We start from the raw sequence: 26,463 nt of genomic DNA, 5'->3' as shown, positions 1-26,463 counted from the left end.
CATGCCTGTCATCTATAATACACAGGATTAAGTAAAGCTTAATCCAAACAACACAAAACTGCTTCTAATCATCTGAAAGCAGTTCAGAGAACAGGGATTCAGCCTATGGTGCATGGAGTTATATCTCACCTAAAGACACAGGCTTGCAGTTTGTGTGAGCTTTTGATTCAATTTTTTTCTGTTAAGGCAGCCATGCCCATTCTTAGATATTTGATGTCCTCAGAGTGACATTATGCCTTCATTACATCCCAGTTGTACTAAATACTCTAAGGGCACCAGATCCCACCTGGTATTGGAAGCCAAATAGGGTAACCCCTGGTTAGTACCTGAATGGAAGGTGACCAATAAATACTAGGTATTAAAGGCTATAGTTCAGAGGAAGGTAATGGCAAAAACAAGTCTGAATACTCCTTGCCTAAGAAGGCTCTATGAAATTCATGGGGTCACCATACGCTGACAGACAACTTGAAAACACACAAACACACTGCTGAATGGCAACAATATTATAAACACTGAAACAGTCAGAGAAGTGTACAATCTGGTTTCCGCAGTGATAAAAAGACCTACCAGATGCTGATGTGAGCTGTTGTATCCCACTCACTGGGACTAAAAAAAAAACACACACACACACACACAATATGAAAACAAGAATGATAACGTTTTTCTCTAGAGTGTCTTTACTATAGTCAGGAAAGTCCTATCACTTTCATTGTTGGTCCCTAATAGCAGGGCTTTAAAATGTTTTCATTTTGCCCGCAAGCATAAATGAAATGCAGTGTTGGCTTCGACAAATGAAACTGATCTGTGTTCACAACTAGAAATTTCTGTTCATACGGAGAGAAATATCATGGATTTGTAATATGCTTTCACCAAAAGAAAAGGATGTGCAGAACATCCAGAAGTTTACGTCCCATGCCTACATAGGGATACAAAAAGTATAGCACTGAATATTTCCTGACACAGTTGAGATAGAAAAATGCCCTACTTGGAAAAGATGCTAACAGACATCTGATAATAAACTGGGCAGTAGCAGCAGACACTTTGACAAACTGAGAATTAATGAGTACAGAAAGCTGAATGCATCTCTTGCCTATGTGCTACCAACACTCTTGCCACAACTTCACTATTCAATCATTTTTTGATTATAATTGTTTCTTATTGTTTGCTGAATGCCTACATTGAGCTGACAGAGACTTACTTTAGGGTCACAAAGTTATACAGGACAGAGTCACAGAGTTACACAGGGGTTGTGTAATGTTATATTCTTAGTAAATCATGAGGTTGCACAACTGGATGCTCAACCTAACTGTACAAGTACATCTACAATGTACAATACATAAGCATCAGTTCACAATTGTACAGAAAGCATATGTGCATCCATAAATAATTTAACATAGACATCTGCATACTAGCCTACGAAGAAGAAGTACCACTGAATTTTAGTGATATAACTATTAGTATAACAGTGTGTCAATTTTTCAATGTAGGTGTGTGAAGTTTGTGTTACACATTTTGATTCCACAAATAAACGACTGTTTAACATTTGGAAACACAATTGCAAGAAATTTTTAAAAGATGAAAAAGGAAGTGCTCTGCCTCAGGATAAATGTTTCAAAACAATATCTGGGAAGAAAATATTAGTAAGAATAAATGAATTGAATCTAAGGGCCCTTCTACACATGTCCTAAAACACAGAAGAAACCAGGATAAAACCCAAAAATGTGTACTGATATTAACAGCTGAAAAACACGTTAAAAGGGTGCACCTAAAACCCGATTTTGGCTGAAAAATTTGCATATTTGCATAACTGTGTATCCCTGCACTCAAGGAAAGCATGTGCTTTCATTCATATACCCTGGTGCGGACTGCTACAGCACATGTGTGCATTTTAAAAGCCAGAAACAGCAGATTTGGACTTTAAACAAATAGAGCCACAGATGCACAGGTGGCTAAATGGAAGAACAAATGAAAAGCAATTACAACGAGAACTCTCTGCAACCATTCCTTTGTCTTGGTCTTTATGAAATTAAGCAGAGTTTGAATTTACAGTAGGGTGAGAAGAGATAATAAGAAATCGGCTTGTGTGTACATCTGTATGAGTGCATATGAGGTCCAGTGTATCTCGGAGTGTCATTTTTTTTTAAAGTTAAACTTCCACCGGATGTCCCTGGTGCATTTTGCACATTTCTGAAATCCACTACAAACAAATTTAGTAGTAGTAATTTTCTTGATTAGCCTTTAGGCCATATCACAATAAGAAACAGAACAACAAGGCCTGACAAGACCCGATCACACTCCATGTAGAAAGTTAAAATAAGACACTTATAATAATACAGTAAATACATATGATAAGACATGATAAAACTGATAAACTGATCAAGCTGAGTATATACATCATATTTCATTATCACCCCTACAATTTACCCCAATCAGCCCTACATATGTGGTTCTCAGACATATTGTTTTGCTTAAGTACAGAGCTGTTTTATATGTTATTTTTGGGTCTTGGCCACACATAAAATATGTTGTTCTGATGTGAGAATCCCAATACATTGTTCGTTTGATATATGGACCAAGGTGGAAGTCTCTCACCTTTTGATACAATTTGCAATCAAACAATATGTGTGCTATATCCTCAATTTCAGGTGCCCCGCAGATACAACTCCGTTCATTATAAGGGATGCTGTTAAATCTCCCGTATCTAACCATTGTCTCGAGCTGGTCAAATCTGGCTCGAGTGAATACCTCCCTGAGATGTTTTGGTATTTGCATTTTTAGGTAGTTAGCAGTTTGAAAGGTACATTTATATTGACTCAGCCATTTTAGGTTAGCAGTCTTACTGAGGGTGGCTATATCTTTTTGTGCTTCTATATCCAAAATTATTTGTATAGCACCCTTTCTTACTTGGTCATTTGAGGCGCAGGAGACAGGAAGCCCACAACTTCTTATATAATTTGTCAGTTGTGTAATCCAGGAGGTCGGTAGTTGGGATTTTATCTGTTCTAGTAGGCACAATTTTGGGAGTCTATCAGGCTCCATTACAGTGATTTTACACCAGTAATTGTACGCTCTAAGTTTAGACTGTACATTGATTGTGTAGATTTCCAGTTCTGCTCTCACTGCAGCAGCAGAGGTCCTTTTATCTACTCCCAGTATACTTCTCAAGTGCTGGGATTGTGCTTGTTCTATTACTGAGATGGAACTTAAACCCCATACTTCTGCTGCATATAAAAGCATAGGTGTAACCTTAGCTTTATACACTTTAATTATTGGGATTAGGGTACCTGGGTAGCTATGTGTTTTTAGTTTAAGTATTAGATTCAGGCTAGCCTTTGCCCTGAGGACACTCCTTTGGTGATGAGAAGTCCAAGAACCAGTCTCAGAGAAAGTTACTCCAAGGTAAGGGAAGGTGTTTACTTGTTCTATTACCTCACCATCCAATTGCCATCTGTGTCTCTGCTGCCTTTTTCCAAATACCATTATTTTTTTATTTTGTCTTATTGATGATTAGAGAGTTATTCTGGCAATAGGAACTGAGTCTTCTTAACAACCTACGAAGTCCAACTTGCGAGTGTGATAGTAATATCATATCATCAGCATACAGCAAAGTATTACAATATGTGTTTAGGACTTTAGGCAGATGAGTTACAGGGTCTTTCATTACTCTAGGTAGGTCAGTGATATAAAGATTAAATAATATTGGTGCTAAAATACACCCTTGTCTCACCCCTTTGTATGTGTTGATCCTGCTTGTCATAGCTCTATTTACCCCAAACCGTACTCTCAAGCAGGTGTTTGTGTATAAGGCTTTATCAGTAGCAGCAGCCTAGATTCAATTTTGAGATTGCACAACTTATTCCATAATGCTTCTCTGTTAACAGTATCAAATGCTGCAGAGAAGTCAATAAAGGCAGCATACAAGTGTCTTCCCTTACAGGTGTATTTGGCAATCAAATGATTCAGGATAAAACAGTTATCAGTGGTAGATCTGTTTTGTCTAAACCCTGCTTGTTCTTCTGCAAGGATACCTTTTTTGTTTACCCAGCTTTCAGTTCTGCTCAGTAGGAACCTAGCATAAATTTTGGCAACAATATCTATTAAACTAATGGGCCTGTAATTACTGGGATCCTTTTTATTCCCTTTTTTATATATGGGAACCACTATTGTCAGCTTCCATCCAACTGGGATCTGGCAAGTATTGTTTATATGTGTAAACAGGCCTGCCAAAAGAGGAGCCCACCAATCAGGATCTTTTTTAAATAATTCGGCTGGTAAGAAATCTTCCCCAGGTGCTTTGTCACTCTTTAATCCTTGAATTATACACTTTATCTCCTTTTCTGAAGCAGGTGGCCAAGGGGGTGGTGCTTCCATGCCTAATGAATCTCTGGATAAGTGTTGTTTCTCCACTGGTTCTGTTAAAGCAAACAAACCACTACAAACAAATGTGTCAGGACAGCAGTGGAGGATTTACTGGGATTGACAGGTCTGTGTTTGGACTTGCTATCCATTCCGTGATTTTTTGCCCCACTTATTTGTCCTGCATTTTGACACTGTCTGGAAGTGCCCTAAGATTACTGGGAAGAGATCAAGGAGTGGGGCAAGAGTTAAATTTAAAATGAAGTTTAAAACAGGTAATGGCTTGGATAATTACTTTGAAATAGATTTTATAATATGATAGGTGATAAAAATATTTGGATTTAGCACGATGCATCAACAATATATAAAATGGAAAGTATCTATTGTTCTAAGAAGTGAGGATAAATACTACATAATTAAGTTACTAACTTTCCATATCAAGATCAGAAGATGAAATATTACTCTTCATGATGTAATAGGTAGGCCTGGGCGGTTTCGTTTCGTTAATTCGTAATTCGTTAATAATTCGTTAATTTTTTCCAATTACAAAACGATAACGAACCATTCTGGAGCAATCATTTAAAAAAACGAATTTTTAAACACGTTTTGTAAATGCTTCGTATTTCGTTATTGTATTCGTTTTGTTATTGTTCTGAGGTTGTTTCGTTATTATTTCTGCATGTCTGGGCCAGTTTTATGGTTTAATTAGTGAAAAAAAATTATAATATCACACCAACAGTCAAGAACAGAGGGAGAGGGAAGCTTCAGAAGTTTTTGGAGGTTTTTTAGCGTATTTCGCGGTCGCGTCCGCCATTAACGAATCGATTCGTTATTGTTTCGGAAATCGATTCGTTAATTTTTTACCATTTACGAAATTTCGTAAATATCGAACTTTTTAAAAGGAAAGTTTTGTAATTATTTTAAATATCGAAACAAAAAAACCCCCCAAATACAAATCGATTTTAGAAACAAATTTTTGCGTTGTTACCCAGGCCTAGTAATAGGATTTAACAGCTCATATATTTGATAAAAAGATAAAAACATAATGATATTGATGCTAAATATGTGAGGGACGGGGATAAAATAAAGGCTTGGAAGAAGAATATTATTTGTGGAGGCCTGAAATAATTTGAGCGCCATATACCATTTAAACTCTAATATAAGATAATGCTTTAGCTTTTCAAAACCTTTTTTCTTTTCTTTTCTTTTTGTATATATGTAAGCTGTTAGTGTTTTTAAAACTATTTTTAAATGACCATAAATCATTTTGAACTATTAACCAGTTGCTCTATATGAAACACATATGTTCTTCCATGCTTATACATTTATTTTCAGAGAACTAGACTTAATGTTTGTTATACCAACAAATAATGCTACTTTCAATTGTCACTGGCTGAGATTTCACCAAGATAAGATGCTAAATCTCTGCTATCATGTATAAAACCATTTTATCCATAATATTAGCCAGATTTCTTAATCCAGAGAGATAGACAGAAAATGAAAAAGGTGAATGAGTTATGCTTCTGGCTGGCAATGTTCTTTGTCATAGTCGAAACTAATAAATCAGGTTCTTTAGATGCAAAAGGTTTCTCATTCAGTCCAAGCAATTATATAAAGATGTACCTGAGAAATGTTCCATTCTAGTTGTTGAGAAAAAATCCTGTTGATTAGTTGTTCCTAAAAAAAAATCAAATTATAAAATTAAGAATAATATTATATAGTGAATCTTGCTAGTGTCATTATTAATTCCATAGAATAACTAAATAATATAGTGTAGTAAAACAAGACAAGACAAGAGACTTGAAATGATTCAACTTTGTACATTTTTTATTTGCAGTAAACAAATTGCTACATTTTCAGTGATTGTATACTAAATATTTGTGAAAAATACACACTCATTAAATTTTCCTAGCAATAAACAAAGAAAAAAATCAAATGAGCTGTTACATCTCTATAAGAATGACAAGGAAGAAAAACTTTATATAGTCCCAAGAGAACGTTTCGACAACCCACCCCAGAAAGCACACACTTTCTGTGGTGGGTATGGACAGGCCCCCAGAAACATCACGTTAAAAAAGCACGGTTGTTTCTGGGACAAGGGCCTGTCTGGATCCAGCCTGAGTTACAAAGTGAGAAAAAGACAAACTAACTGATGTTGAAAAGTATGGCATCCCTCTAGCTCTTTCTAAAGAAAAATAAATTATAAATTTAATCATAATATATGCTGAATGTATCTATACAGATCTGAAGCTTATAAAATTATCTTAATAATCTGTGTCATTGCTTTTTTTTATCACACAATATATATCCCTCTATTGTTTAGGATACGGCAAGTATTACCCCATGTTTCTTTAAAATCTATAGGGTTTTTTTTTAACAAGGTCATTTATTTTGCCTTGTAAGCATTTGGAGCTCCCGGTGGCACAGTGCATTTAAACCACTGACCTGCAGAACTTGCTGACCAAAAGGTCGGCGGTTCACATCCAGGGAGCGGGATGAGCTCCCACTGTTAGTCCCAGCTTCTGCTACCACTCCAGCAGGAAGGTAGCAGTGCTCCATGTGGTCATGTTGGCCATATGACCTAGGAGACACCTACGGACAACGTCGGCTCTTTGGCTTAGAAGTGGAGATGAGCACCACCCCCCAGAGTCAGGTATGACTAGACTTAATATCAAGGGGAAATCACTATCTGATTTGAACTGGATTATACAAGTCCACACTGCCACATAATTCAGTTCAAAGCAGATAATGTGGATTTTATACAGCTGTGTAGAAGGGGCCTAAGCGAGTGGCAGCCATTCAGTTTTATCATTGGAAATCTCTTAAAAAAATAGATGCTATGTGAATGCAATCCCTACCTGTAAGATTCGGGATTTCAACTGAAGATGAGTCTGAGAACACAAAAGCACAAATGTCAAAATTGCAGAGTAAAAGTGATTTCCTATCTAAACTGACTAAACCTACTCTAGAGTAAAAATATCAATGATGTCTTGCCTGAAGCGCCATTAGGGTAGGTGACAAAAGTGACAATGGATGAGTCTGCTGCAAATTTAAAAAATGATTATTTCAAAAATGCAAATTAAAGGTAGACAAGTCTCTATTGCCCTGTAGTTGAAGTGAGTATGATGTAACTGGCAAGTGGACCACCTGGGCTCCCATAAAGCCCCACTTCCCTATTTTCCAGGCCAATGTTTATTTCCAGAAGGCACAATTCTCTTCTAACTCAACCACCCTACACACACACACACACAGACACATACTTGTTTATTCTTTGTTTGTTTGAGTGGAAAACCCATTTATTCCCCTAAACTGAAGTGGTTGACATGAAAGGGGTTGGCTACTATAGTTGCTGAGGTTGCAAGAATGGCCCTTGACCTCAGGAGTTTGTCCACTCTTTCTTTAGGAAGCAAATCTATTGCCAGATTTTGCCTAAGCAATAGGATGAATTCCCTAATAGTGACAAGTATTTGATAATAAAAATTATCAAGTAAGTAAACAAGAAACATGTTAGATGCATTATAATGGATAATCAATATTACATAAAGTCACTTTCATAACAATAAAATGTTGTTTAAGCAGAAATATACAATTAATAATTTCTTAATCATGAGAAGTTAATTTTAATGAAATTATTAATATTTAAAGATTAATTCATATTAAATATATTTAAGCCATTTTACACTTATGTAGATAGTTTTTCTGTATTTTAACTGTTTAAAATGCTTACAAATAAAGGAAATTACTCTTTGAGTAGCTTGCCAACCTGAAAAATAACTTTTGACCTCACAGCAAATGCCAACCCGTTTTAGACTTTGCTTCTTTTATTTTCTTATATCTTTCAGTAGCACGTGCTGAAGATTAACTCCAGATCCATGATGAATTATTCCTAAAGGTATATTTTGCTTATGTAGACTGCTAATGTTAAATGTATATTGCCCACATTCATGTGTGCATCCATTCCATTGATACCTGGAATTATAATTGATACATCAGACTCGAACCAAGGATCTGGAAAATAACTTTAAGAAGAACAAATACAACAACAAACTGAAGCTAGTAATGACTGAATTCATGATAAGGACTGAGAACTCCTGATTCAAAATGCTTGTAGGATGTTGGATTATATATTTTTGAATAACTGCATTTGTATATAAGTACATAATGGGACTTGCATCTAAACATGAAAATATTGCATGCATAGCCAGAAGTTATTAGGTACAATGCATTGTACCTTATATGCATAGCCAGAAGTTATTAGGTACAGTGCAGTTAATAATTTTGTGCATGAAGCAAAGTTTGTGAACAAGGAACAATCAGAAAGCAAACTTCTCACTCTCTCAGCCACCCAATTTCAAATTTTGAGATTTTGGACTTTGGAATTCTGGATGGAGGATGCTCAGTCTGGAGGAGGAGGATGCTCTGTGATGCAAACCATCATCCGCGCACTGCTCAGTTACAAATCTCTTCAGCATGTCATTACACTGAACATTAGAAGGAATTTCTTACCGGTAAGGAGGTTTGACAATGGAAGCAATTGCTTAGATAGATTTTGTAGTCTCCTTCTCTGAATATCTTTTTAAAAAGATGCTGGGCAGCTACTCTACCTGGAGATCCTACACTGAACAGCGATTTGGATTTAGAAACCCATGAGTTCTTCCCCAACCCTATGACTATATATCTCTACAACCTTACATTATTCTTCAAAACAACTACTGTAATTTGTTTCTTCTACACATTTCATGGTGAATATTATATTATATTAACTTTTCTCAAATAAAAATAAAAAATAGCTATTGACATACCTTCTGTGCCTGGGGTATCTCTCATTCCTGATGAAACACCAGAAACATTAGCTGCAACATAACATTTTGTTTTTTAAATTTATTTTCTTGTCCAGCAGTTTTCAATTTACATTATCTACCACAAGAGGGCACCACAAAACTTTAAAATCGATTCCATAATAAAAAGTTCTACAAAAACTACTTGGAAGAGCATACACACACAATGTTCAGGGAAACCCTAATGACAGAAAACACATTGTGAAAGAATGCATAAGTAACTAATAAAATTTGGTCTTGAACTTAAAGCTGGGCTGTGAAGGGCTACAGGAAAATTGTTTGAAGAGCTTTATACTTTAATAGCCAGGTATCTCCTCCACTCCTCACAAACAAATGCCACTTTTGCATACACAGAACTCAAGAAAATATGAGATATCCCCTGTCAAGGCAGTTCAAGGTGTCCCCACCAGACCACTATGCAGGCCAGAATCAGCATGTTTCACCCCGTTTCCGGCCCACATGTATTTCTGTAGAACCACTACTTGTCCAACTCTAAAACCACTATCTCGCACTTAAAGGCTTAAATCAATGGTTTTCAACCTTGGATCCCCAGTTGTTTTGGCCTTCAACTCCCAGAAATCCTAACAGCTGGTAAACTGGCCAAGATTTCTGGGAGTTGGGGGCCAAAACACCTGGGGACCCACAGATTGCGAACCACTGCCTTAAATGACTCTGGACCAGGATACCTAGTAGACCTTTCCCATGCCCTATATGAGCTTGCCCATAATTTGATGTCTTCAGGGGAGGCTGTGTTACATAACCCACCGCCCCAAAAGGTGAATAAATTTCCTCTCTGCCATCACAATCTCAAACCCGTTTAGAGGGACTGGAAAGAGGGCCTGCTCCAAGACGCTGGAACTCTCTCCCAAAAGAGACCAGAGTGGCCTCTTTCCTGGTGGCCTTCCGCCACAGGCAAAATCTGCATCAGGCACCTATGGAATGATGAGAGGAAGGCTGATTTATTTATTTATGTATTCATTCATTCATTCATTTCTACCCCGCCTTTCTCACCCCGCAGGGGACTCAAGGCGGCTTACAACTCCGGCAAAATTCAACAATGAGAATGCTGTAGGTGTAATTCAGGGTGAGGGGTGTGTGTGTAATTTTAACTGTACAGTAGAGTCTCGCTTCTCCAAGATAAACGGGCCAGCAGAATGTTGGATAAGCAAAATGTTGAATAATAAGGAGGGTTTAAAGAAAAGCCTATTAAACTTCAAATTACATTATGATTTTACACATTAAGCACCAAAATATCATGTTTTACAACAAATCATCAGAAAAAGCAGTTCAATACATGGTAGTGCTATGTAGTAATTACTGTATTTATGAATTTAGCACCAAAACATCACAATGTATTGAAACAACTGTGGATCCAGGCTGGAGGAAGACTGCATTTGATATTACAGAACATTGGATGAGCGAAGTTTGGATAAGCGAGACTCTAATGTATTTTAATTTTTGGACTTTATGACACAATTTTTTTAAAGTTATATTCATATTTTTTATGTATTGGCTCTATTTTTAATCTGGAATTTGTTGTGTTGATTGTTGGCCATTTTGAGTCCCTGTATCTGGAGAAAGGTGGAATAAAAAATTAAATAAATTGATAAGACAGCCACTTTGAGTCTCTTTGTGTGAGAGAGAGTGGGATACAAATACAATAGATCGATCAATAGATGATAGATGGACAGACGGATACCCCTGTTTCATAGAGATATCTTTCTCAGTAGCTTCAACTTACTTATGAAACTCCTTCCCCAAGAAACATCAAAACAGTCCTCTACTGGGTTTCCTATTAGCAAACAAGACTGCGGAGTCTTTTGCCTTCAAGCAGGATTGACTTTTAGGACCATTTTAGTTGTGTATTGTTGCTGAAACTGATTTTTAAATTGTATTTAAAATGTTTTAAAATAATGTTTTCATCTGTTTTTACCTGCATGCCCCGACTGACTGTGAGACATTAAGTACATTCACTATCATTAAACCATCATGCAATGAAGAAACACATGGTAAAAAATCTTTCACAATAAAAATTAATCACCCACCCATGATCTCTATGCTTTTTTTCAGGGTATTGTATTAACAGGTCATCACCTTTTAGTCTTCCACTTTATGGAACAGAGAAATGATTGGTGGGGGAGTTCAGAGCTCTAGTCCTTTATTATACACAACTGTCCAATTTGAACCAGACAGTGATCGTTCCTTTGTGAGCTCCAAATGTTCCATGTAGCAGAAGCATGCAAAAAGAAAAAAACAACAAAAAACAAAAAACAAAACCCTTGGAAAATCATTACTACCTTATCTAACAGCATTTATTTCATCCTATTACTTTAATCAAATCTACCCGCCTATTTTATTTTTAATTGACAAATTGATTTAATTTATTTTCCAAATGGCTCCTTTCACATGATAAAAATATGCAAATCCAAAATGTCAGGACCAAAGTCAGATAAGTTGGCAAATAAATACTTGAGCGGAAATTCTAGAGGAGGAAATACTCAAAGAAGGTTTTATCTTGCTCTGTTTGAACAAGCTGAAAAGGCCAGTTCAAGTTTTCCCTCATTGTTAAAGAGCATGATAACATAAACTACTCAGCAGGGCACTTTTTTAAGGCTCTTGGAGCAATTAAGGAATTCTTATCAGTCTTTCATTGTTACTTTTTTCTTCTTCCAAAGATTCATTGTTCTACATGACACATGGCATTTCTGCAACTATGGCTTGATTTTAGTGACGACAGTGGAAGAAACAAATGTGACATTGCAGAAATGGAAACACAGCTTACTTTTTTAAAAAGATAACCACTTGACTCTTTGATCTGACCTTCCAACATGTAATAAATTGTTACTGCAGTCCAGAAAGTTTACTAGCCAAGTTCCTAGTTATCAGCTAGTTTTATAATAGTCTATTACTATTATGCCTCTGTAAAAAAAAAAACCTCAAAGGCATAATAGTAATATATTGGTTCTCACAAAAGGCCAGTTCAAATACTGTGTCACAGAAATTCTGAGAAAAATGCAAAATTCATTACAAAGCAATCTCTCATGATTCAGCACAAGGTAATCATTAGTCATGTGTATTCAGGGTAAATTTTGATCCGTTTCATGTCCCAGCTTTTGGTCAGGGCTGCGATACATTTCGACTAAGCCTCCCGAAATCGGGAGGTCAGATATTTGTTTTCTGTTTTCAGTGCTGACAGATTTGTTTTCTTTCAGCCAATTTTGGAGGAGGGAGGAAAGAGACTTGACACATTGGCCCAAAGTGCCTGGACCTACGGGTGCAGGGTTTGGACCTACATGTCCGGCCCTGGCAGGGCCTGCAGCCGAGCACTGAGTAAGGAGCGCCAGGTCCTGGCACTTTGGTTCGGGCTGGTACCCGCTCCTGCCTGCCTTTCGTACCGATTTTATTTTCGTTCCAGGAGGGGCCTTCCCGTTTTGTACCATTTGAATGGACGGAACAAATCGGAAACTTGAATGAAATGGATGAGACAAATTTTGGTTCCATGACTAGTAATCATCCATCTGACTCTTCCTCTTCCCATTTCCATTGTTGAGACTGCCCATGCACACATCCCACAGCAACACAACTCTCTCTCTCTCTCTCTCACACACACACACACACACACACACTTGAGATTTGAAATACTTTGCTAGGAAAATGTTTACTTCTTATTTATGAAGGGAAATTATTGCTAACTCATGTACACAGAAATATATTAATGGTAAATTCAGGAGAAAACTAAGCATCTGACCCAACACTCATCATTTGCATGTCAAAAAATCCAGCCTACATAAACATGCCAATTGTACTACTCCAAGAAAACACATAGCCAGCAATGATGAAGAATTTCAGATTTTTACACCTCACACACTATTGATCGTGTCATCCGCAACCAGAACATTGTATTACATTTCTAACAGAACAAAACAAACAAACAGATAAAAAAACAACAACACAAATTTTGCAAACTTGGTAGCTGATTAAATGTCCTTTGACCAGTATCTGGCCACTTGGAGTGCCTCTGGTGTTGCCGCAAGAAGGTCCTCCATCGTGCATGTGGCAGGGCCCAGATTGCATTGCAGCAGGTGGTCAGTGGTTTGCTCTTCTCCACACTCACATGTCGTGGATTCAACTTTGTAGTCCCATTTCTGAAGGTTGTCTCTGCATCTCATGGTGCCAGAGCGCAGTCTGTTCAGCGCTTTCCAAGTCGCCCAGTCTTCCGTGTGCCCAGGAGGGAGTCTCTCATCTGGTATCACCCATGGATTGAGGTGCTGGATTTGAGCCTGCCACTTTTGAACTCTCGCTTGCTGAGGTGTTCCAGCGAGTGTCTCTGTAGATCTAAGAAAACTATTTCTTGATTTAAGTCGTTGACGTGCTGGCTGATACCCAAACGGGATGAGCTGGAGATGTCTGTGCCTTGGTCCTTTCACTACTGGCTGCAACTTCCCGGCGGATGTCAGGTGGTGCAATACCGGCTAAGCAGTGATCGACAGTCACACACTGATCAACAGTCACCTAACTAATGCCATCCTACCAGTAACTCATTAAACCTGTTCTGTTCACCTGGCATGTAAAACTGTTTTATGGACAGGGAGGAGTGCTGCCAAGCATGATTAGGCTACAAAATATATGTCCAATTTAGTGTACTGTAAGTTGCAGAGGGCTGTAATTTTTTTAAAAAAAATAAGTCTCACCAATTTAAATATTGAATTTTCCCACCAGGGTATCTCACAAATATAGTTCAGTTTATCTACTGCCATTAGTGGAAAGAAGACTGTATTGTACGTCAAGTTATGGATACAGAGATAATCTTTTTAATAAAAGGGGATTACTTTTGTACTTGCTGTAAAACTGAATACTCTGTGGATAAAATCCATTTTCTTGTCGTGCTCATCACCAAGGCATTTAAACACAACACACAGTGCAATGTTATGTGGGGAGGGGGTCTGCTTTAACTGATGTTTTTGCATATAACATCGCAGAAGCTCCAAGAGGAGACACTGTTTCCTGTGGTTACCGATGAAAGCCCAAATCCTACACATTCCAAAGGACTTGTGTATTTCATCCAAGACAACTCAGCACCTTGCAGGATCCCACCCTTGAGCGCAGCAAATGCAGGAAGAGGAATGTCTTTCCAGTTCTAGACAGAATCTGTTGATGTATAAAGGGCAACCAAAAACCAAAACCAAAGTCAAACTCAAGTTCAAATGCACACTAAATAGTAAGGATATAATTATAGTTTTAGAAATAAAGATTAGTAATATAATTATATTTTCCAGTTAATTCCAATGCCTAAAATTATTACAAAACCATGGGGACGAGGCCTTTAAAAATCAATACAGTAATTATTGTTGCCATGATCCAGGACAAAGTATTTGTATTTGTTTCATTTTACTCCATGAGACTTAATTAATGGAATTTAAATAATACATAAGTGCAACATTGATATCAGCAGTGTGGATAATATGGATTAAAACCATAATTCTGCATCACTGGACATAAAACTAAGTGTGCAGCCACCACACATAATTTTCAAAATTACATATTATTTCATGGCAAGGCATTTCTCACTTTAACAGCTGATTAATGTATAGAAATGTAGCAGGTGCCAGTCTTCTCTTGGGAACGACAGGTGACAAGCATGTGGATGATATGCAATGTTCACAAGAAGCTTTGTTAGCATGTCAGACCACCAATCTTCTAGTTTGGCATTTTCTATACTGAATAGCATTTTCCAAGGATTTGGCCAAAGGTCCTTCCCAGTCATATTCAAAGATAACAATGGTTGATCCTGGGACCTTGTGCTTTAAAATACTTTCTGGGTTACAACTCCTGACACTCTCTTGTATCACTGAATATTATTTTGATATATTCCAGATAGTTTTTTAAAACAGCGGTAGTACCAGAAAACAATATTGATGAAGACAGAGAAAGACGAAAGGGCATTTTTAGGGCTGAGTAAATGTGAAATGGGTGTTTCCATTCATTGATGACAAAGTTGCAAGGGTGGTGATGGAGTGAACTATCTGCAAGGGGACTCTGGTCCTATCCCATCCTCTCTTCTATCACCTAGGCCAGGGGTCCTCAAACTAAGGCCCGAGGGCCGGATACAGCCCTCCAAGGTCATTTATCTGGCCCTCGCTGAGGGTCAACTAAGTCTGAAATAACTTGAAAGCACACAACAACAATAACAATCCTATCTCATCAGCCAAAAGCAGGCCCACACTTCCCACTGAAATACTAATAAGTTTATATTTGTTAAAATTGTTCTTCATTTTAATTATTTTATTGTTTTAAGTGTTTTTTGCACTACAGATAAGATATGTGCAGTGGAATTCTTTTTTTTTTTTTCAAATTATAATCCGGCCCACCAGCAGTTTGAGGGACTGTAACGTGGCCCTCTGTTTAAACATTTGAGGACCCCTGACCTAGGCTCTGCATTGACAGTCTTGAATCCAAGGACTTTTAGAGCCATTTATATTGCAAAAACAGAAAAGATTCATGAATAATTTAAAAAATAACACAATCTCCATAAAACAACAACAATTTCATCATCAAGACATGTTTAAAATTAATGACTCTCAGGGCAGCATTTCACACAGGAAAAAATGCAGCATGCAAGGTCTTGTCTCCAGTTACCTCCTGCCTCATTTCAGAAAGCGGAGGGAATTTAGAAAAGCTACTCTAAGTCTAACACCTCTCCATAGATCTCACATCCTGACCTTTCTTCTCCAGCCCCCAGAACAAGAGACAGGGATATCAGCATGTTTTCGAGTCAGCTTTTAGTGTCCACTGGAGTTTAGTTATAGCACCCCTCATGGATACCAAAGTCCATAGTTTCATTATATTCAAGTGTGTAGTGAACTGGTGTCCCTTGCATGACTTTTGGGGGGGGGGTGTGCAAGTTGTGCAACTCTGTGCAAGTTGTATGTATACACACACACACACACATACATTCAAGCCATGGATAATTAAATCCATGCATCAAGAATCCATCGACACAGAGGGCTGACTCTCTCCCCCCCCCCCCCCATGTGTGTGTGTGTGGAAACTGTGCATGTTTATGCCAACTATTTTTATTTGAATGGCATACTCTGTGCAACTGTGGCTGATGTTACAGATATCATGCATATATATTTTTTCTTCATGTCAGGAGCAACTTGAGAAACTGCAAGTTACTTCTGGTGTGATAGTGACATCCCCAAAGACAACTTAAGGTCATCATTGAGGTATCAACAGGATGTGTCACCTGTAGGTCATCCCAAGATCTCAGGTTTTGGGACAACTGACAGGTTTTGTATTTTATTGATGTATTGTTTTATTAATTTATTAGCTAAAATAGTATGGATTGTTGTGTGGTTTCCAAGTTGTATGACCATATTCCAGCAGCATTTTCTCCTGACGTTTTGCCTGCATCTGTGGCTAGCATCTTCAGAAGATCCTCTGAACATGCCAGCCACAGATGCAGGCAAAATGTCAGGAGAAAATGCTGCTGGAACATGGCCATAAAGCCCGGAAACCACACAAAACTCCAGTGATTCTGACCGTAAAAGCCTTCAACAATACATGAACATAGTATATCTTTGTTTCTAAGCCTTGAATACTCTAGGCCTTAAAACTTAACCCAGGGAAGCATAAATCATTCAAACTTGTCTAGACCTCCGCAAAATTATGAAGGAAGGGCTATGTTGACAATCTGCTGATTAAGATTACATATGTTGGAAAACTTCATAGTTATTGTGGGAGCACACATGTTCTCATAACCGTTGGACAAATCAAAAAAGGCTCTGCTGTTCTACATGCTCTCCATTGAAAGTTTCAGTTTCTTTAGTGTGCAGAACAGTAAAGAGTTGTCATAGATACAACAGTTCTGACTATATGGAGAATATACTATATTTGAAACAGACCTGATTTGCTAGTGAAAGACCAAATAATAAAAAAACTTCAACAATCCTAAATTTTCAGTTAAAATCTACTATATGGACAGTTACATAATTCGCAAGCCACTTTGGACCTAATGAGAAATCATGCTGTAGTGCAGAGTTCTCCAGCTCAGATCTGTTGTCCCCATATGCCTGAATTGTAAATGCCTGGGTGCTACCAGTTTCAAGAAGACTAGACTTCTGAGCTTCCTCCTCAAAATACAGCAGAAGAGATGAAAATAGTGTGTATGTTTGTTTGCTGCATGGGGTCATCTTCATAACATTGAACCACAACGTATAATGGAAGAGAACACAATTGCATTAGCCACAAGTTTAGCATTTCAGATAAACAGTCTGGAATGAAAAATAGAATAGGAGATATTCAAAGATTTCCCCATGCCTACTCTCTCTATTTCTTTGTTGCTCTTGGCTTTATCATAGAACTGTTGAGATGAAGAAACGTACAAAAGGTATTTGTACGTACAAAACGTACAAATGGTTTTTTTTTTCAGACAGAAATATCTTGCAAACAGTAAAATGATAAACAAGCAAGAGCTCCATGTACCTTTCATGACAAAAAAGTCTTTACTGGGCTTGGACGGGGTAATTATGTGAAGGAGGCCCATTTGCATGAACCACAGATACAAGAGGGTGAAGTTCTTCACCCTACAGCTCACTCTCTGGCAGAAAAGCTTTTAGGCAGCAAATCCCTCACACAAACATAACCAGACAAAGAAAAGGAAAAAGAGAAAGGTCTAATCATTTGTGCTTTTTCTTTTTAGAGTTGACAAAGAAGTAGGTATGTGAATTGGCGAGAATGGTTTCTAGTGCTGCAGCATTTTTCCCATGTTAGTCATCCTTTGAAATCATACAAAGTTCTGAATTTTAATATTCAGGAGCACTGGTGGGGATGGTGTAGAGTACATCTGATTTATTGTTTGCAAACCATATAGCTGCTTCTACCATGAATCAATACCAGAAATCACTTGCCACATATAGATCGTAATGATGCCAAATATGCCTACTGCCATTACTCTCTACTTGCCATATGCCAAGGAGATTCTGCTTAAGCTTCAGAACTACCCACAGAATAAACAGATCACAAAGAAATGAAATCACACACATATATACAACTACCCAAGTTCTAGTCTCTGCCACTTTCAATGTCTGCTCCTATAATTGAGTCCTTATATCCACGATTGGCTACAGAAATGTAGCTAAGTGATATATCCAGGCCCAACTCTCCCACCTTAAGAGCTTCCAGTAAGACACATATATACTGCCCATTTAAAGCTGCTTGAAATCAGTTCAAAAGTGTGGAGGCTATATAATGTATGCTGTGAAAGCATGCTGCAGAGCACTTTAAGGGCTTTAAACTAAGACAAGTAAAATCAGGAAATAGTCCAAAACAGAGCCCTTAATGTGCACCAGTGCACTCCATTGCAATGCAAACCATGGACACCTGCACAATTCGCACATGCACTTTCTAGCAGGAGGAGTTTAAAAATGCATTCTCTGCAGCTGTCAAGCCACAGATACTTTGGATGTTGGAACTGATTCAAGGCTTCTGTTTGTGTAATCACCATCAAACCAGTTTCAGGATTTCCAATGGAATCATCCTCACACCAAACCTGCTTTTTCTATGCTGGTTTAAAACTGACCTAAGTGGTCAGTGCAGATGTATCCATAGTCTAGCGGAATAAAGATCAGTTATAGATTTTTACCTCTGGATATGAATGCATAACTGCAATACTGAACACACCAACCAAGCTTTGTACCTAATATTTAGAGATCTGCATATGGTACACATTCATTTGCTCACACTTCACACTCCTGTTAACTTTCTTCTTTTTGAAATCAAGCATGAAAGATACAACCTGGATCATGATTTCAGTATGGGAGATAAGTGAATCCAACCCCGCCCTCATATGCAATGTGGGTTCCAGGCAGATTATACAAACCACAGAGCATTGATGCACATTAAGGGCTTTCTTACATACACTTTTGTGGACTTTGTTATCTGGCCACTGCATTAAATGGTTAGTGTAGATGGGACCTGCAACTTGACTCTCAACCTATATGACTTCGTCTTTGGCACTAGAGTGTTCGTGGCATTTGTTTCTCTGTGGTTTGAAGGAATTTTTATTCCCATCAGCAACATGGACATTTTTTCAACTGGATCAAAATATCCTAGAAGCACTTGGAAAGCTTTATTTTTAGGTGTAATTCCAGGCACCCTTCCTAGACATAAATAAAGAGGTTGCAATGTGTGACCCATCACACTAATCTCCTGTAGCAAATTTTCAAAGAATGGAAGAGTTTCCAACTTCTCTAAAACTGTTTCCATGGGTGGAGGATTTTAAACTGTGCTGGTGACACACCCATTTACACAGCTGAATGGGATGTCATAGGAAGCAATACAATGCTTGCCAACTCCCTTTAAATAGAGGTACTAGCTTTTACATACTCTTCTGGTTGTACATATAATGCATGTCATGCCTTTTCATAGAAGCTTAAAGAGAATTCTTTAAGAAAAAAAATAGTAATGTCACCAAAATAAGTTCAAATTTCCTACTACCCTATCCATTCTAAACTTTTCTGCAGCTGTATATAGCAAATCATTGCCATTCCAGCAGCAGGCTAAAACCTTTTTATTCATCCAGGCTTTTAAAAAAGGAGATTTTTAAGATCAAGTCAAGGAGTGCTGTGGCTGTCACTATGAATATGTTTTTAATCAGTTTTAAGGGTTTTAACTATTCGTTTTTAATACCATTAATAATTTAATTAATAATTGTATCAGTTTTACTGCAAGCCACTTTTTGAAGAGAACAAGTGGGGTATGAAGAAGAAGAAGAAGAAGAAGAAGAAGAAGAAGAAGAAGAAGAAGAAGACGAAGACGACGACGACGACGACTCTGGCATAAACCAGTACAGGTGGTCCCAGTGGTCATTGGTGAACTGGGTGCCATGCCAAAAGATCTCTGCCGGCATTTGGAAACAATAAACATTGACAAAATCAAGATCTGTCAACTGCAAAAGGCCACCTTACTTGGATCTGTGCGCATCATTCAAAAATACATCACACAATCCTAGACGCTTGGGAAGTGTTTGACTTGTGATTTTGTGATATGAAATCCAGCATATAGATCTCATTTGCTGTGACATACTGTACTGTCAGTAAAATAATAATAATAATAAATGCCTGGGAGCATGGAATTCTGAGGAACGTTACAGCATTCTGATAATCTCATTATTTCTTTTCTGAAGGAATTATTTTAGCTTTCATGCTTGCAAAAATGTATTTGAAAACCAATCACATATGTTCCACAATGGTCAACTAATGGGTCCAGAGAGTGGGCAGCTTCCACATCTGCCATTACTATATCCAATTTCTTATTTATTTCTTGTCCATCTGCCTAAGCACCAAACATTACTACTTTTGCTGGGGTCAGGGGCAAAGGACTCCTACAAAAGTGGGAACACCACAAATAAAAAGATTTTTTTTTTAACCTGAGAGAATACTTCTCTAGGAATCTCCACTCCAATTCTGTGGTGGAAGCTGATCATAGAATCACACTGGGGGACCTTGAGATATCTAAATAGAGCCTATTAATTAAATCTGTGAATAATGAAATCCACAAAAGTGAAACATGCAAATGTGTGGGAATGGTTATATTTACAATTTCCTATAACTCTCTCTTGACACCTGATTGATCTTAGTTTAAAATATTTATTTATTTATTTATTTCCCTTATTTATATTCCGCCCTTCTCACCCCGATGGGGACTCAGGGCAGATCACAGGACACATATACGGCAAACATTCAATGCCGATTATACAATGACAAGACAGACAACAGATAGAGGTATATATAAGCTTTCCCATCTTTCGGCATCTTTGGGGGCTGTGCTCGGTTCTGGCCACGGGGGTGGGGATGCTGTCGCTCCATCTCCTTGCCAAAGAGCTATCTTTGTTCATAAACTTCCTCCTTTTTCTGATTGATGCAGTGCCTAAATACCTCCACACTTTAATGCAGTTCCTATTTATCTACTCACATTTGTATTTTAACTCCTAGGTAGGCAAAAGCTGGGCTAAAGCTTAGGAGCTCACCCTGACCTGGGCTTCAAACTGTCAACCTTCTGGTTGGCAAGATTTATTGCAGCTTGGTGATTAATCTGCTGTGCTAAACCTCAGCCCCTATTGATACTACAAGTGCAAGCACAACTAAGAAATGCAGAAATATCATATATTTGATAGCAGGACTGTAAATTCCTTCCACACAGTGGCACAACCAAGAATATCAAGGCAGAAAATCCCACAATATCTGCTTTGAACTGGGTTATCTGAATCTATACTGAATCTATCGGAATCTATATTCCAGTTCAAAGCAGAAAATATGGGATTTTATTCATATGTGGAAGGGGCTCCACCTGGCTTGTGTATGTTGAGTTACAAGAGAAGCCTTCCAGAAAACAACAAAACATTTAATAGGTTGTTTAGAGGAATTTGTTTTCTATCAGTATCAATCCAAAAGAATCCCAGGATCATAAATAAGGGTGCAGCATTACTTACCACAAGGCAAAGATATGTTGTATTCTTCTGTCCTATTAAAAACCCAGAAATCTCTCCTCCAGCGTATAATGGTGCCATCTTGGCAATGTTGTGTATAATTTACAGTTTCATTTGCCCACATTCTGAACATGTACAGTTCACCAACCATCCCATTTTCAGGAGATGATGACTTGCCAGGAATTTGTGAACAACCAAGTAAAAGTTGCCCATGTGCAAGGAGTTGCCCAGTTTTAGATACTCTTTCAGATTTCTTTTGTTCATCATTTATGTATACATTCACTTCTTGCTCTTTGCTCTTCCATCTTATGCATACTTGGTACCATTTATTCTTATCCAGTTTTTCTGTCCAGGTTATTTCTTTACCAAATATCCATACTGTCAATTTGTCACGCACCCCTACAAGTCCAAGTTCATAGCGGTTTGATGTTGATGCATTGTCGTCAGGTATCTTATTGTAGACAAAGGCTGTCCAATGTTGTTTGGGATTGTAAAGTTTGAGATAAACACAGACTGTGAAGTTAGTAAGTGCTGGCACATATGTTTCAGGTGACAAAGTCCAGGCATCTTCACATGAAGTATTAAACACAGCTCTGTAGTCCCCTAAGAATTCATCATCAGCTGTAAAGAAACAACAAATATTCTTAAAACTACAAGATTTGCACAGTATTATGATTGGTGCCTCACCAAACTTCAAATACCATAATTCAACAGCATTGAACCATGGCAGTTAAATTAGAGGGAAACTGCATTCATTCTGCAATTTTATTTATTCTTCTGACAAAATAAAACATCTGAACAATTCTGTACAATGGTTACAACTACTGATTTCAATGCAAATATATTTTAAATGTAACTAAAAGTAATAGAGAGTGAAAATATTTGACTTCATATTGAAAATAAAATCCTACCTCTACTTGAAGGACCCAGACACAAATGAAGCAAAAGGAGAGAGACAGAAACTTTATGTTTTAGCAGGATTTTCCATATATTGTTGGCACAGGTGGAATGTAGTCTCTTGGCAATCATCCTAGAACACAAAAGAAAACATCTAAATAAACTAAATAATGTCAATAGTAATCCTTATAAATTGGACAGATTTTTCGTATTTCACTTGTATAGTTATTGTTGTAATTTTGAACATATTTCTGTATTCTGCTGATACCTCCAAAAGGAAGTCCAAAGCAGCTACAAGAAAAAAAAACACAATTAATCCTATTAACACAAAACACCATAAATATTATATTCAGCCATCCATATCCACAGTTTCAGCATCCACTGATTCAACCTTTTATGGCTTTAAAATATGCATAAAAAGTAATCAAGATCCACTGAAGATGCCATCTACAAATGCAGGTGATCCGTCAGGAAAAAATGCTGCTAGAACACGGCCATACCTGAAACCACACTACACCCCAATAACCAAGAACTTGCATCAGTTTGGATGTATACACCATTGAACATTTGATGCAGAGGGAAAAACATAGTTTCATTCACCAGGAAGTACCAACAAAACAATCACTTCCTAATAGAGTACACCATTTACTAGAAGATAGAACCACTTTTGCACAGGCAGTAAAATCCTGAGCTCTTGATCTCTAAATTGCATTTGGAAAGTAATTAGCATGAAATTTTATTATGAAGCTTCATTAATTCATTAGTATGTGTTAATCTGAATAATGTTAAATAATTTTCTCTTATCAAATAACGTCCAATTTACCGTATATGTTTTTATGTTGAATGTTTTTATATTGTGAAATGCTATTTTAAATTGTAAGTCGCTCAGAGCACCTTGGTGGAGAGCGACTAATTAAGAAATAAAGTGAAGAAGTGATGTTCTCGTTCTGTTGCCGCTGGACCTGAAATGAAGTGCCTTTAAGAGAGGATGTATGGTTTGGAGCCAGCGGGAAGCCATGGGGGGGCAAAAAGAAGCCTTTAGAGAAATTTCCCTTATTAAACAGTCTTTATGCGGCTTGAGCTTAAATATAACAGTTTTTTTATTGATGAACAAACAGGAATTGTAAAACTTTCTTAACAGTCTCTTGGCTCTTGCAATCTTGTTCACAGGGAACAGGCACTATCTTCAAAAAACCTTGTTTAAAGGAAAATTCCCCTTTCTAGCTCCTCCCAGGCTGTTGTGAACCTAAACCTGACTGATTTGAATCCACTACCGGCTGAACTGCATCTCAGAACTGAGCAGATGAACCAGCAGGCCTGTAATCACTTAGCTCCTTTGATGGTTAGAGCTGTTATTCCCTCTGGAATTTCTCAGGGCTGTAAGGCTGTTTTCCCGAAACCTTTGGGAATCTTTAGAGGCTCTCAAGACTATTCTCCCCCAGAATGTCTTAAGGGACGAAGTCTTTGTACAGGAGGACGTCTGTATACATCCTCTGCATTGACTTCCTTTGCTGAGACTAACTGAAAAATGGCCCCCTTCCCTCCAAAAAACCCAGAGAGGGGCGGGACCAGGGATCCTAACTATAATAGACAGGTGGCTTGCCCTATGAATGCGGCCAAAGGAAACCACCTATCTGCAAAGTCCCTGCAACTTAGGACTATGGACAAACACGCAGTGCAAAGCACAAAATTGGAGCCCCTGGAACAGCCGTTCCAGAACAAGTGAAGCGTATCAAAACTGCCTGCCCCTTTTACTGTGCTTTTAAATAAACTAAACATGAAATGCATAAAATCTTGGGAAGTCTGACTTGGCCACGGTGGGCCACACTCTTGTTACATCCCACATAGATTACTGTAATTCACTCTATGTGGGGTTGCCTTTGAAGACTGCTTGGAAGCTTCAGTTACTCCAATAAATGGCAGCCAGGTTGCTTGTGCCGTCGCGCCTGGGGGCTATTATTCTCAATAAAGGAGGGATGGACATGGCATCTTTCCCCCAGGGGATTGCTTCTTGCCCTCCTATAGGAAACTGGAACTCCCAAAAACCCAAAATGCTGTAAATAGCTCAAAATAAGATTTATTTATCACAAAGTCATTTCTTCAAAGCAATGAGCTGGAAAACTTTAGAGGGGTGAAGGAAAACATGCGTTACAGTCTCAATTAGTTTGAAGCTGAGAAGCCTCACCAAGTTTCCTCCTTCCTCAATGGCTGTGAATGCCGGAGCAAACCACAACCCCAGTTCAGATGGCCTATGTTTTGAAGATTCAGGATCTTCCTTTGGTGCCAAAAGAACCGGCTTGAAGGCACCTGGGTCTCCTCAATAATTGTCCAGGACAATCTGGACATAAAGCATGAGTCCCAGGGGTAAAAAAACCTCAGAATTGATGCTAAGAGGTAACTTAAATCAGGGTCCTTTAGAGTCAGGTCTCTTACTCACATCCATCTGGTATGAACTCTGATGGCAGAATGAAAAGAAAAAAGAAGTTCTCCCCTCTTGCAGGAAGAGGTGGAGCCAAACAGTACTGATTGACAGCTACAAGCAACCAATCCATACAACTATACATAAACAGGGTAAAGGGGGCAGGATTAAGCATGATACAACAGTTTAAATCTTACAACTAACAGTTCTATACATAGGTGGCGCCACTCGCGCCGTCACATTGCTCACTGGAGCTGGGTACAGGAAGCATACAATCTCCCTGTTACGCCGGCTCCAGTGGCTGCCTGTCTGCTACTGAGCAGAATTCAAAGTGCTGGCTTTAGCCTATAAAGCTCAAAACAGTTTTGGCTCAGTTTACCTGAAGGTATCTTCCTCTACGAACCACCAAGGATGTTAAGACCATCTGGGGAGGCTCTGTTCTCAGTCCCACCACCTTCACAGGTGCGCCTGGTGGGGACAAGAGACAGGGCCTTCTCCGTGGTGGCTCCTCAGCTGTGGAACTCCCTCCCCAATTAAATTAGGTCAGTCTCCTCCCTCCTGAACTTTCATAAAAAAATTAAAACCTGGCTGTGGGGTCAAGCATTTGAGCAGTAGATGCAGCAACTAGGAAGAGAATGTTTTCAGTGACCAACAATGGACTGTCCTGGACTATGATTCTGGACCGGTTGACTGTTTTAAATTTAATGTTGAAAATTGTTTTTAGTTGCTGTTTTAATTGTAACTGTGTATTTGGATGTATTGTTTGCCTGTTGTAAGCTGCCCTGAGTCCCCCTTTGGGGGTGAGAAGGACAGGGTACATATGCTCGAAATAAATAAATAAATTGTGTACTCCACTGCCATTCTTTTTTATTTGCTGCATGGGAAATTTTAAATCGTGTCATTATTTGTTTATAATCTCAGTCTTTCGTATGCCTATTTGCTGGAATTCAGCATCATTCTCTAGCAATTCAGTTTGTGCATTAGGGATCAGACACCTAAAAGACATTTGATATTATTTTTCCCAAACATACACACATACTATGTTGTTGTTCATTCGTTCAGTCGTCTCCGACTCTTCGTGACCTCATGGACCAGCCCACGCCAGAGCTCCCTGTCGGCCGTCACCACCCCCAGCTCCTTCAAGGTCAGTCCAGTCACTTCAAGGATGCCATCCATCCATCTTGCCATTGGTCGGCCCCTCTTCCTTTTGCCTTCCACTTTCCCCAGCATAATTGTCTTCTCTAGGCTTTGCTGTCTCATGATGTGGCCAAAGTACTTCAACTTTGTCTCTAGTATCCTTCCCTCCAATGAGCAGCCGGGCTTTATTTCCTGGAGGATGGACTGGTTGGATCTTCTCGCAGTCCAAGGCACTCTCAGCACTTTCCTCCAACACCACAGCTCAAAAGCATCGATCTTCCTTCGCTCGGCCTTCCCTAAGGTCCAGCTCTCACATCCGTAGGTTACTA

The 26,463-nt window shown here is 38.4% G+C and overlaps 1 protein-coding gene across 2 annotated transcripts in view; it reads right to left on the bottom strand.

The window, feature by feature from the left end:
- Positions 1–26,463, bottom strand: part of ADGRG2 (adhesion G protein-coupled receptor G2) — an 80,917-nt gene that overhangs the window by 35,837 nt on the left and 18,617 nt on the right. Inside the window, exons 2-7 of one of the 2 annotated variants that reach the window (XM_067466782.1) lie at positions 22,593–22,711; positions 21,685–22,302; positions 9,159–9,209; positions 7,215–7,247; positions 5,980–6,033; positions 568–606 (exon numbers count right to left, since the gene is read on the bottom strand). In XM_067466782.1, the coding sequence (XP_067322883.1) occupies positions 568–606; positions 5,980–6,033; positions 7,215–7,247; positions 9,159–9,209; positions 21,685–22,302; positions 22,593–22,710 (913 nt within the window). In that variant the 5' untranslated portion in view covers position 22,711. The remainder of the gene's footprint in view (positions 1–567; positions 607–5,979; positions 6,034–7,214; positions 7,248–9,158; positions 9,210–21,684; positions 22,303–22,592; positions 22,712–26,463) is intronic. The other variant, XM_067466783.1, reaches the window with a different exon arrangement.

This window comes from Anolis sagrei, chromosome 3 (genome assembly GCF_037176765.1).
Source record: "Anolis sagrei isolate rAnoSag1 chromosome 3, rAnoSag1.mat, whole genome shotgun sequence".
NCBI classification, from domain to species: Eukaryota; Metazoa; Chordata; class Lepidosauria; order Squamata; family Dactyloidae; genus Anolis; species Anolis sagrei.
The sequence above is the reverse complement of the archived record's forward strand: the minus strand, read 5'-3'. Positions and strand labels throughout refer to the sequence as shown.